The sequence below is a fragment of the Oncorhynchus tshawytscha genome, linkage group LG17 (assembly GCF_018296145.1).
Source record: "Oncorhynchus tshawytscha isolate Ot180627B linkage group LG17, Otsh_v2.0, whole genome shotgun sequence".
Lineage (NCBI taxonomy): Eukaryota > Metazoa > Chordata > Actinopteri > Salmoniformes > Salmonidae > Oncorhynchus > Oncorhynchus tshawytscha.
Window position 1 is genome coordinate 4,810,462 of NC_056445.1, and position 13,346 is coordinate 4,823,807.

General features: G+C 44.3%; 1 protein-coding gene across 6 annotated transcripts in view; it reads right to left on the reverse strand.

Annotated features, from left to right (window-relative positions):
• The window catches only part of LOC112216736 (stromal interaction molecule 1), a 98,843-nt gene that overhangs the window by 60,862 nt on the left and 24,635 nt on the right, over window positions 1-13,346 (reverse strand). For all 6 annotated transcript variants that reach the window (XR_006079197.1, XM_024376773.2, XM_024376774.2 and 3 more), the window contains exons 3-5: window positions 7,755-7,885; window positions 6,225-6,339; window positions 5,652-5,763 (exon numbers count right to left, since the gene is read on the reverse strand). Coding sequence is in view for 5 of the 6 variants with exons in the window: in XM_024376773.2 (XP_024232541.1) it covers window positions 5,652-5,763; window positions 6,225-6,339; window positions 7,755-7,885 (358 nt within the window). In the remaining variant the exon portion in view is untranslated. The remainder of the gene's footprint in view (window positions 1-5,651; window positions 5,764-6,224; window positions 6,340-7,754; window positions 7,886-13,346) is intronic.

Below are 13,346 nucleotides of genomic sequence, written 5' to 3' on the forward strand. Positions count from 1 at the left end.
GGATTTCTAATCCTCTAATGTTGTTATTGGATCTGATTTTAATAGCTAGCATTTCGATGGCCATAATGAATAGATATGGTGACAGCGGACAACCATGTTTAACTCCTCTTGACAATTCAAAACTCTCTGAGAAGTAGCCATCATTTACAATTTTACACCTGGGGTTGCTATACATTATTTTTTTACCCATTTTATAAGAGAATTACCTAAATTGAAAAAAATCAGGCATTATAAATAAAATCCAGTCTTACTTTATCAAATGCCTTTTCAAAATCTGATATAAATACCATTCCTGGTTTCTTCTATGTTTCATGATGTTCTATTATTTCTAGTAATTGTCGTATATTATCTCCAATGTATCGTCCATGTAAAAAACCTGTCTGATCAGGATGAACAATACCTGGTAAAACCCTTTTCATTCTGAGTGCTATGCATTTTGCTAGTATTTTTTAATCACAACATTGAAGTGTAAGGGGCCTCCAGTGTTTTAGATAGACTGGGTCTTTATATTTGCCATCTGGCTCTTGTTTTAATAATAGAGAAATTAGACCTTCCTGCTGTGTACCAGACAGACTACCATTTCTACAGGAGTAGTTAAAACAATCTAACAATGGAGCTTTTATTATAAAAAAAACTTTATATACTTCTACCGGTATGCCATCAAGCCCTGGGGGTTTTCCAGACTGAAAGGATTTAATAGCCTCAAAAAGTTCTTCCTCTGTAATTTGGCCTTCACACTGATCTTTCTGTACATTTGTCAATTTTGCACTTTTTATATTATTTGGAAATAATTCCTAACCATAATCTTCATTTGGTGGGAAAGGATGAGACGGAAAAGAGAACGTCTATGGCAACTGCTCGGCCTCAGACCACAAGGCACTACAGAGGGTAGTGCGTAGGGCCCAGTACATCACTGGTGCCAAGCTTCCTGCCATCCAGGACCTCTATACCAGGGGGTGTCAAAAGGAAGGCCCCAAAAAATTATCCCAAGACTCCAGCCACCCTAGTCATAGACTGTTTTCTCTGCTACCGCACGGCAAGCAGTACTGGAGAGCCAAGTCTAGGTCCAAGAGGCTTCTTAACAGCTTCTACCCCAAGAAATAAGACTCCTGAACAGCTAATCAAATGGATACCCAGACTATTTGCATTGCCCCCCCCCCATATTCTACACTGCTGCTACTCTCTGTTATTATCTATGCAGTCACTTTAATAACTCCAACTACATGTACATATTCCCTCAATTAGCTCAACACTGGTGCACCCGCACATTGACTCTGTACCGGTACCCCCTGTATATAGCCCTGCTATTGTTATTTACTGCTGCTCTTTAATTATTTGTTATTCTTCTCTCTTACGGTTTCTTAGTTATTTTCTTAAAATCTTCTGTTGGTTAAGGGCTTGTAAGTAAGCATTTCACAGTAATACAGCTGTTGTATTCGGCGCATGTGATAAGTACTATTTGATTTGATTATCTAACAATTTAGTTCATTTTTAAAAAACAATGTTTTCGTCTTTTGAGCTTCAAGTCATGAAATCTTTGCAGCCTACTCAATCACTTTTTATATCGACTGCTTACAGACCTCCTGGGCCATATACAGCGTTCCTCACTGAGTTCCCTAAATTCCTATCAGACCTTATAGTCATGGCAGATAATATTCACATTTTTGGTGACTTTAATATTCACATGGAAAAGTCCACAGACCCACTCCAAAAGGCTTTCGGAGCCATCATCGACTCAGTGGGTTTTGTCCAAAATGTCACAGGACCTACTCATTGCCACAGTCATACTCTGGACCTAGTTTTGTCTCGTGGAATAGATGTTGTGGATCTTAATGTTTTTCCTCATAATCCTGGACTATCGGACCACCATTTTATTCCATTTGCAATCGCAACAAATAATCTGCTCAGACCCCAACAAAGGATCATCAAAAGTTGTGCTATAAATTCTCGGACAACCCAAAGATTCCTAGATGCCCTTCCAGACTCCCTCCACCTACCCAAGGACGTCAGAGTACAAAATCAGTTAACCACCTAACTGAGGAACTCAATTTAACCTTGCGCAATAACCTAGATACAGTCAGACCCTAAAAACATAAGAAAGATATGTTTGTCTCTGTGGATTGTTTGTCCTCTGACAAATCAACTGTAAATTCCGGTGTTCCACAAGGTTCCGTTTTAGGACCACTTTTGCTTTCACTATATATTTTACCTCTTGGTGATGTCATTCGGAAACATAAATGTTAACTTTCACTACTATGTGGATGACACACAGCTGTACATTTCGATGAAACATGGTGAAGCCCCAAAATTGCTCTCACTGGAAGCCTGTGTTTCAGACATAAGGAAGTGAATGGCTGCAAATGTTCTGCTTTTAAACTCGGACAAAACAGAGACAATTGTTCTAGTTCCCAAGAAACAAAGAGATCTTCTGTTGAATCTGACAATTAATCTTGATGGTCGTACAGGACCTCGGCGTTACTCTGGACCCTGATCTCCCTTTTGACGAACATATCAAGACTGTTTCAAGGACAGCTTTTTTCCATCTACGTAACATTGCAAAAATCACAAACTTTCCATCCAAAAATGATGCAGAAAAATTAATCCATGCTTTTGTCACTTCTAGGTTAGACTACTGCAATGCTCTACTTTCCGGCTACCCGGATAAAGCACTAAATAACCTTCAGTTAGTGCTAAACATGGCTGCTAGAATCTTAACTAGAACCAACATATTTGATTATATTACTCCAGTGCTAGCCTCTCTACACTGGCTTCCTGTTGAGGCTTGGGCTGATTTCAAGGTTTTTATTGCTAACCTACAAAGCATTACATGGGCTTGCTCTTACCTATTTTTCAGATTTGGTCCTGCCGTACATACCTACACGAACACTACGGTTACAAGACACAGGCCTCCTAACTGTCCCTAGAATTTCTAAACAAACAGCTGGAGGCAGGGCTTTCTCCTATAGAGCTCCATTTTTATGGAATGGTCTGCCTACCCATATGAGAGACGCAGACTCGGTCTCAATCTTTAAGTCTTTATTGAAGACTCTTCTCTTCAGTAGGTCCTATGATTGAGTGTAGTCTGGCCCAGGAGTGTGAAGGTGAACGGAAAGGCACTGGAGCAACGAACCGCCCTTGCTGTCTCTGCCTGGCCAGTTCCCCTCTCTCTACTGGGATTCTCTGCCTCTAACCCTATTACAGGGGCTGAGACACTGGCTTACTGGTGCTCTTCCATGCCATCCCTAGGGGGGGTGCATCACTTGAGTGGGTTGAGTCACTGACGTCATCTTCCGGTCTGGGTTGGTGCCCCTGCCTTGGGTTGTGCCGTGGCGGAGATCTTTGTGGGCTGTACTCGGCCGTGTCACAGGATGGTAAGTTGGTGGTTGAAGATATCCCTCTGCTGGTGTGGGGGCTGTGCTTTGGCGAAGTGGGTGGGGTTATATCCTGCCTGTTTGGCCCTGTCAGACCTGTTGTTTTCAACTCTCTAGAGACAGCAGGAGTCTTAGAGATACTCTGAATGATCGGCTATGAAAAGCCAACTGACTTTACTCCTGAGGTGCTGACCTGTTGCACCCTTGACAACCACTGTGATTATTATTATTTGACCCTGCTGGTCATCTATGAACATTTGAACATCTTGGCCATGTTCTGTTATAATCTCCACCCGGCACAGCCAGAAGAGGACTGGCCACCCCTCATCGCCTGGTTCCTCTCTAGGTTTCTTCCTCGGTTCTGGCCTTTCTAGGGAGTTTTTGCTAGCCACCGTGCTTCTACACCTGCATTGCTTGCTGTTTGGGGTTTTAGGCTGGGTTTCTGTACAGCACTTTGAGATATCAGCTGATGTATAAATATAATTTGAATCATCGACAACGATGAGACAGCCAATAGGGGGGAGGTCAGAGACCTGGAAGTGTGGTGTCAGGACAACAACCTCTCCCTCAATGTGAGCAAGACAAAGGAGATGATTGTGGACTGCAGAAAAAGGAGGGCCGAGCACATCCCCATTCTCATTGACGAGGCTGCAGTGAAGCAAGTTGAGAGCTTCAAGTTCCTTTGTGTCCACATTGCCAACAAACTATCATGGTCCAAGCACACCAAGACAGTCGTGAAGAGGGCATGACAAAACCTATTCCCCCTCAGGAGACTGAAAAGATCCTTAGATCCTCAAAAAGTACTACAACTGCACCATTGACATTGAGAGCATTCTGGCTGGTTGCATCACTGCCTGGTATGGCAACTGTTCGGCCTCCAACCACAAGGCACTACAGAGGGTAGTGTGTACGGCCCAGGACATCACTGGGGCCAAGCTTCCTGCCATCCAGGACCTCTATACCAGCCCTAGTCATAAACTGTTCATTCTGCTACCGCACGGCAAACAGTACCAGAGCGCCAAGTCTATGTCCAAGAAGCTTATACACAGTTTATACACAGCTTCTACCCCCCAAGTCTACTGAACATCTAATCAAATGGCTACCCAGACTACTTGTATTGCCTACTTGCATTGCTCTTTAATTATTTGTTACTTTTATAAAATAAATGTGTAGGTATTTTTCTTAAAACGGCATTGTTGGTTAAGGGATTTTAAGCAAGCATTTCACTGTAAGGTCAACACCTGTTTTATTCGGCGCATGTGACAAATACAATTTGATTTGATATAGCCGTACATGGTTCTGATTTCTGGGTGTGTGCGTGCGCGTTCTTGCAAGTAGAAAAACATGTTGACTCACCCTACTTGTAGAGAAACGCCAATGCCATCCTCCTCTCTTTCATGTTGACGAAACGGTCTATCATTGTGATACAGTACACGCTTTAATTTTTTGTTGTCCTAGGCTAACTGGCTAAAATGCTTGCTCGCTAGCCTAACTGCCATTCAGGGTCAACGTTAGCTAGTTAACATTAGCCTTATACATCTAGCTACACATTGAACTTCCATCCTCTCAGGCCAGGGGCACAACAATGTATGAATTAATGGTTGGATCAGAATCACCGTTATAATCATTGGCCAGTACAGAGAACTAAGTAAAATCTCCATCCATGGCTAGTTTAGGAAAGGGACCATTTTAGTTAGCTAGCTAGCCACAACACAACGAGATGCAAGAATTAAAGTGTTTCTGTCAATGACGTATGCTCTCAATGGGATTTGATAGGAGTGACGCCAAATCCAAGCTGGCTTCCCTTTGCACTACATTTTGGTGCGCCAGGACCCTTCACAGTTGAGCTCAACGTTATTTTATACTTTTTTTGTCAAGGGAGGGCAGATGCTCGCTGGCTTCCCTTGCCTTCAATGCTACAGGAAGCAACAATGTCATACTTGTTTGGACCAGACAGTATCAGATAGATGGTCTACACCTAGAGAGACAGGGGGGGGCGCTGTTTCGCTCGCTCTGATGTTTTCTCCTGTGAGATACATTCAGCCTCTTACGAATTAAAGGAAAATGATGAAACACAGAGAGATGAAATATGAATTAATGAATGTTTTTTTATTGGTAAACTTTTGGGGGGAGCCTGGCTTCCCTTGGCATCCATGAATACAAGTCAGTGTGTGTAACAACTATTTGTCATTGAAAAGTGTTTTTCATGGTTGCAAAGGGACGCAAATGCCCCCGCAATTCAAGAACGACCCGTGTGTCTATATGAGGGGTGTGTGTTACCTAGGTAAGGCCCTTCCGTCCAGATTGTGCTTCTTGAAGATGTCCACATACGGAGGGAGCTCCACATAGTGTATGAGCCAGTCCTCCACCTCCTCCACTGTCCAGTTGTACACTACACACACACACACACACACACACACACACAGAAAGATGAATTGAGTAAGAGCACTGGCTGATCTCTGGCTTTCTCCCAAATGGCACCCTGTTCCCTATATAGTGCTCTACTTTTGAACAGAGCCCCGTGGGCCCTGGTCAAAAGTAGTGCATTAAATAGAGAATAGAGTACCATTTGGGACGCAACTCTGTCTATCTGGGTCCTACTCTGTCTCTCTGTATCTACCGTGCTAATCTGCTCTAACACAAACAGCTGTCCCAACGCACTGCACACTCACTGACTGACACAAAACAGCCTATTGGAGGACTGACTGTCCCAATGGACAAACAAGAAACACCTGGATTTATGACAGTGTGAATGATCTCAGGCTTATCCTCCCTCCTCCACAATCCCATCTTAGTCCCTTCACCCCTCGCTCCCTCCCAGATACCCCCCTCCCTCCCTCATTCCCTCCGTACCGTCCGAGGCCCTCCATACGTTCCACATGTCCTCTACACTGATGAGAAGGTCTGCTCCATGGAAACTGTTATGTTTCCCTTTGGGGTCATGGTACTTCAGATCCTCCCTCAGGAACTAACAGAGAGTGAGAATGTTTTAATTACATACCATAAATACATATTGCTACTGTATGAGGCACAGCGGTACAATAAAATGGGTATACTACGATACTACACTATAGTAGTAAACTGTAACAGTAATAAATATTATGAGGCTGGTGTTGCGGGTGCTGGGGTAAGCTATGTGTTTTGCCTAACATTGTGAACAACTGTTCATACCCTCAGCCACACAAGCAGACAAACAGAAACACACAGAAACACACACACACACGAGAAACACACAGACACACACACACACACACACACACACACACAAGAAACACAGGATCAAGACAGCTGTTCTGAGCACTGCCAGAGGGTTTGGAGGGACACACAAGGACAGGGAGGGGGGGAATCGCTAGTTACATTTCGTAATATTATTATGGCCCGATATTACATCAATACTTTGATTCCAACTGTCAATTAAATAAAAAAATGTAATCCTATAGCTTCTTCTCCATCTTCTTTTTAAATAGTGAGCCAACCTGTTTTGAGCACTTTTATTTCCATGACTGATCAAAACTCACTTCTCATGCTTTCTCTTGTCTTTCTCCTGGAGAAACTGAGTGTACAAAACATTAAGAACACCTTCCTAATATTGAGTTGCACCCCCTTTTGTCCTCAGAACAGCCTCAATTTGTCATGACATGGACCACAAGGTGTCGAAAGCATTCCACAGGGATGCTGGCCTCATGTTGAAACAAAGCTTCCCATTGTTGTGTCAAGTTGGCTGGATGTCCTTTGGGTGGTGGACCATTTTTGATACACACAGGAAACTGTTGAGTGTGAAAAACCCAGAAGTGTTGCAGTTCTTGACACAAACTGGTGCGCCTGACACCTACTACCATACCCCGTTCAATGGTACTTAAATCCTTTGTCTTGCCCATTCACCCTCTGAATGGCACACATACACAATCCATGTCTCAATTGTCTCAAGGTTTAAAATCCTTCTTTAACCTGTTTCCTCCCCTTCATCTACACTGATTGAAGTGGATTTAACAAGTGACATCAATAAGGGATCATAGCTTTCACCTGGATTCACCTGGTCAGTTTACGTCATGGAAAGAGCATGTGTTTGTAATGTTTTGTACACACAGCGTATAGTGAGCAATATGTTTGGAACATCAAATTGCAATAAAATCGCAGTATCAAATCACAATTCATATAGAATCATGAGAATCACAATACATATCATATCGGCACCTACGTATTGTTGATATATCGTATCGTGAGACCCCTGGCAATTCCCTGCCCTAGTGCTGGATTACATCTCATATGGTGTCCAGGAAACTGACACCTCTTGAAAAAACAGCCTTGAGCTTCAATGTGGCCCTGACCTTCAGAGAGAGTACAGTGTGTGTGTGTGCATTGTTATGTGTGCATGTATCTCACCCCGTCTGTCTCGCTCATGTCCACGGTTCCATCCGCATCATCATCCATCAGTTTGTGGATGCTACGGATCGCCTCGAAACTCAGCAACGCATTCTCATCCTGGCACAGAATCACATCTAACATACACAGTTCTATGGAGAGAGGGAGAGAGTGGGGGCAGAAAGAGAGAGGGGGAAGAGTGGGGAAGAGAGAGAGAGAAAGTGAGAGAGGGAGGGAGTGAGGGGAGGGGGAGAAAGAATGAGAGAGAGAGAGAGAGTGAGTGAGAAAGTTAGAGAAGCAAACAGTATCTGTTTACACTAGGCAAATTTCAACCTATCCATCAACACAGCCAACAAAGTGGCCTTAAGAGGAACTGACCGAGGGAGGAAATTACTATGCATTTAGAAGTATGTGTGTGTGTGCGTGCGTGTGTGAATGTGTGTGCACACAATGCATGCGTGCGTGTAGTATTGGCCAAGTGAATGTGCAGGGCTACGGGGTTAGACCTCATGATCTAACTATAAAATAAACTGGTCTTAATAGACTAGGAACCACACACAGTCCCCATTGGGAAAATGAGTACAGTGATGTGATACTTACAGTATACAGTGCATTCAGAAAGTATTCAGACCCCTTGACTTTTTCCACATTTTGTTACATTACAGCCTTATTTTAAAATTGATTCAATCGTTTTTTCCCCCTAATCAAACTACACACAATACCCCATAATGACAAAGCAAAAACAGCAAAGCACATTTGGCAGCGATAACAACCTCAAGTCTTCTTGGATATGACTCTACAAGCTTGGCACACCTGTATTTGGAAGTTTCTCGCATTCTTCTCTGCAGATCCCCTCAAGCTCTGTCAGGTTGGATGGGGAGTGTCACTGCACAGCTATTTTCAGGTCTCTCCAAAGATGTTAGATCGGGTTCAAGTTGGGCCACTCAAGGACATTTAGAGACTTGTCCCAAAGCCACTCCTGCGCATCTTGGCTGTATGCTTTGGATCGTTGTTCTGTTGGAAGGTGAACTTATGCACCAGTCTGAGGTCCTGAGCGCTCTGGAGCAGGTTTTCATCAAGGATCTCTCTGTACTTTGCTCCGTTCATCTTTCCCTCGAACCTGACTAGTCTCCGAGTCCCTGCCGCTGAAAAACACCCCCACAGCATGATGCTGCCACCACCATGCTTCACCGTAGGGATGGTGCCAGGTTTCCTCCAGACGCGACACTTGGCATTCAGGCCAAAGAGTTCAATCTTGGTCTCATCAGACCAGAGAATCTTGTTTCTCATGGGCTGATAGTCTTTAGGTGCCTTTTGGCAAACTCCAAGCGGACTGTCATGTGCCTTTTACTGAGGAGTGGCTTCTGTCTGGCCACTCTACCATGAAGGCCTGATTGTTGGAGTGCCGCAGAGATGGTTATCCTTCTGGAAGTTTCTCCCATTTCCACAGAGGACCTCTGTCAGAGTGACCATCGGGTTATTGGTCACCTCCCTGAGCAAGGCCCTTCTACCCCGATTGCTAAGTGTGACGGGGCGGCCATCTCTAGGAAGAGTCATTAAGAATGGCAACTGTGTTCTTGGGGACCTTCCCCAGATCTGTGCCTCAACACAATCCTGTCTCGGAGCTCTACGGACAATTCCTTCAACCTCATGCCTTGGCTTTTGCTCTGACATGCACTGTCAACTGTGGAACCTTAGATAGACAGGTGTGTGCATTTCCAAATCATGTCCAATCAATCAATTTAGCACAGGTGGACTCCAATCAAGTTGTAAAAATATCTCAAGGATCATGTAAACAGGATACACCTCAGCTCAATTTTGAGTCTAATAGGGGTCTGAATACTTACGTAAAAATTATTTGTTTTTATTTTTTCTACAATATCTAAAAACTTGTTTTTGTTTAGTCATTATGGAGTACTGTGTGTAGATTTCTGAGGATTTAAAATAAAATAAAAAAATGTTACCATAAGGCTGTAACGTAACAAAATGTGGAAAAAGACAAAAGTTCTGAATACTTTCCGAATGCACCGTATGTGATGTGATCCAATGTGATGCTATGCGACACTATTCTATGCTAATTGATGCTAAAGAATGCTATCTAACCCTCGTTGGTGAACATTTGACAACCACAGTGTCTGCCTTGGGACCAAAACGTTGTGGCTTCAATGTCCCTTACAGACAGGCCTGCTTTCATTGTACACAGCACACAAATCTTTGTACGCTGCTGTGAGTCTGACAACAATTATAGGCATGTTATTATTTTATTTTACTGAAATGTACACTGATTGCAGAAAACATTGAGGACACCTGCTCTTTCCATGACAGATTGAACAGGTGAATCCAGCTGAAAGCTATGATCACTTATTGAAGTCAGTTATTAAATCTACTTCAATCAGTGTAGATGAAGGGGAAGAGACAGATTAAAGAAGGATTTTTAAGCCTTTGAGGCAATTGAAACATTGATTGTGCATATGTGCCATTCAGAGGGTAGATGGGCAAGACAAAATATTTAAGTAACTTTGAACGGGGTATGGTAGTAGGTGCCAGGCGCACCGGTTTGTGTCAAGAACTGCAACGCTTGTGATTTTTTTCAAGCTCAATAGTTTCCCGTGTGTATCAAGAATGGTCCACCACCCAAAGGACATCCAGCCAACTTGATACAACTGTGGGAAGCAGTCAACATGGGCCAGAATCACTGTGGAACACTTTCGACACCTTGCAGAGTCCATGCCCCAACAAATTTAGTCTGTTCTGAGGGCAAAATGGGGGGAGTGGGAGTGCAACTCAATAGTAGGAAGGTGTCCTTAATGTTTTATACACTCAGTGTATGTTGTGGGGACGGCAGGTAGCCTAGAGCGTTAGAGCGTTGGGCTAGTAACCGTAGTTCTGACCCTGAACAAGACAGTTAACCATTGTTCCCTGGGCGCCGTGGATATCGATTAAGGCAACCAGCCGCACCTCTCTGATTCAGAGGGGTTGGGTTAAATGTGGAAGACACATTTCAGTTGAAGACATTCAGTTGTACAACTGACTAGGTATCCCACTTTCAAATCAAAATCAAATCAAATGTTATTTGTCACATACACATGGTTAGCAGATGTTAATGCGAGAGTAGCGAAATGCTTGTGCTTCTAGTTCCGACAATGCAGTAATAACCAACGAGTAATCTAACCTAACAATTCCACAACAACTACCTTATACACACAAGTGTAAAGGGATAAAGAATATGTACATAAAGATATATGAATAAGTGATGGTACAGAACGGCATAGGCAAGATGCAGTAGATGATATAGAGTACAGTATATACACTGCTCAAAAAAATAAAGGGAACACTAAAATAACACATCCTAGATCTGAATGAATGAAATATTCTTATTAAATACTTTTCTTTACATAGTTGAATGTGCTGACAACAAAATCACACAAAAATGATCATTGGAAATCAAATTTAGCAACCCATGGAGGTCTGGATTTGGAATCACTCAAAATTAAAGTGGAAAACCACACTACAGGCTGATCCAACTTTGATGTAATGTCCTTAAAACAAGTCAAAATGAGGCTCAGTAGTGTGTTTGGCCTCCACATGCCTGTATGACTTCACTACAACGCCTGGGCATGCTCCTGATGAGGTGGAGGATGGTCTCCTGAGGGATCTCCTCCCAGATCTGGACTAAAGCATCCGCCAACTCCTGGACAGTCTGTTGTGCAACGTGGCGTTGGTGGATGGAGCGAGACATGATGTCCCAGATGTGCTCAATTGGATTCAGGTCTGGAGAACGGGCGGGCCAGTCCATAGCATCAATGCCTTCCTCTTGCAGGAACTGCTGACACTCCAGCCACATGAGGTCTAGCATGAGGTCTAGCATTGTCTTGCATTATGAGGAACCCGCAAATGTGTCAATCTTGGTGTTCTCTGGCAAATGCCAAACGTCCTGCACAGTGTTGGGCTGTAAGCACAACCCCCACCTGTGGACGTCAGGCCCTCATACCACCTTCATGGAGTCTGTTTCTGACCGTTTGAGCAGATACATGCACATTTGTGGCCTGCTGGAGGTCATTTTGCAGGGCTCTGGCAGTGCTCCTCCTGCTCCTCCTTGCACAAAGGCGGAGGTAGCGGTCCTGCTGCTGGGTTGTTGCCCTCCTACGGCCTCCTCCACGTCTCCTGATGTACTGGCCTGTCTCCTGGTAGCGCCTCCATGCTCTGGACACTGCGCTGACAGACACAGCAAACCTTCTTGCCACAGCTTGCATTGATGTGCCATCCTGGATGAGCTGCACTACCTGAGCCACTTGTGTGTGTTGTAGACTCCGTCTCATGCTACCACTAGAGTGAAAGCACCGCCAGCATTCAAAAGTGACCAAAACGTCAGCCAGGAAGCATAGGAACTGAGAAGTGGTCTGTGGTTATCAACTGCAGAACCACTCCTTTATTGGGGGTGTCTTGCTAATTGCCTATAATTTCCACCTGTTGTCTATTCCATTTGCACAACAGCATGTGGAATTTATTGTCAATCAGTGTTGCTTCCTAAGTGGACAGTTTGATTTCACAGAAGTGTGAGTAATGTAGGGTATATAAACATAAAGTGGTTACTAGTTCCGGTTACTAGTCCAACGCTCTAACCACTAGGCTACCCTGCCGCCCCATATGAGATGAGTAATGTAGGGTATGTAAACGTTATATTAAGTGGCATTGTTTAAAGTGGCTAGTGATACATTTTTACATCAATTTCCATCAATTTCCATTAATTTCCATTATTAAAGTGGCTGGAGTTGAGTCAGTATGTTGGCAGCAACCACTCAATGTTAGTGGTGGCTGTTTAACAGTCTGATGGCCTTGAGATTGAAAAACAGCTTCTGTCTCTCGGTCCCTGCTTTGATGCACCTGTATTGACCTTGCCTTCTGGATGATAGCGGGGAGAACAGGCAGTGGCTCGGGTGGTTGTTGTCCTTGATCTTTATGGCCTTCCTGTGACATCGGGTAGTAAAGGTGTCCTGGAGGGCATGTAGTTTTCCCCCGGTGATGCGTTGTGCAGACCTCACTACCCTCTGGAGAGCCTTACGGTTGTGGGCGGAGCAGTTGCCGTACCAGGCGGTGATACAGCCCGACAGGATGCTCTCGATTTTGCATCTGTAGATGTTTGTGAGTGCTTTTGGTGACAAGCCGAATTTGAGTGCGAGGTTATTTTCCTGACACCACACTCCAAGGGCCCTCACCTCCTCCCTGTAGGCCGTCTCGTCGTTGTTGGTAATCAAGCCTACCACTGTAGTGTCGTCCGCAAACTTGATGATTGAGTTGGAGGCGTGCATGGCCACGCAGTCGTGGGTGGACAGGGAGTACAGGAGAGGGCTCAGAACGCACCCTTGTGGGGCCCCAGTGTTGAGGATCAGCGGGGTGGAGATGTTGTTACCTACCCTCACCACCTGGGGGCGGCCCGTCAGGAAGTCCAGTACCCAGTTGCACAGGGCGGGGTCGAGACCCAGGGTCTCGAGCTTGATGACGAGTTTGGAGGGTACTATGGTGTTAAATGCTGAGCTATAGTCGATGAACAGCATTCTCACATAGCATTCTCACATTCTCACACTCTACTTTGTCTCTATACTGATGCTTAGC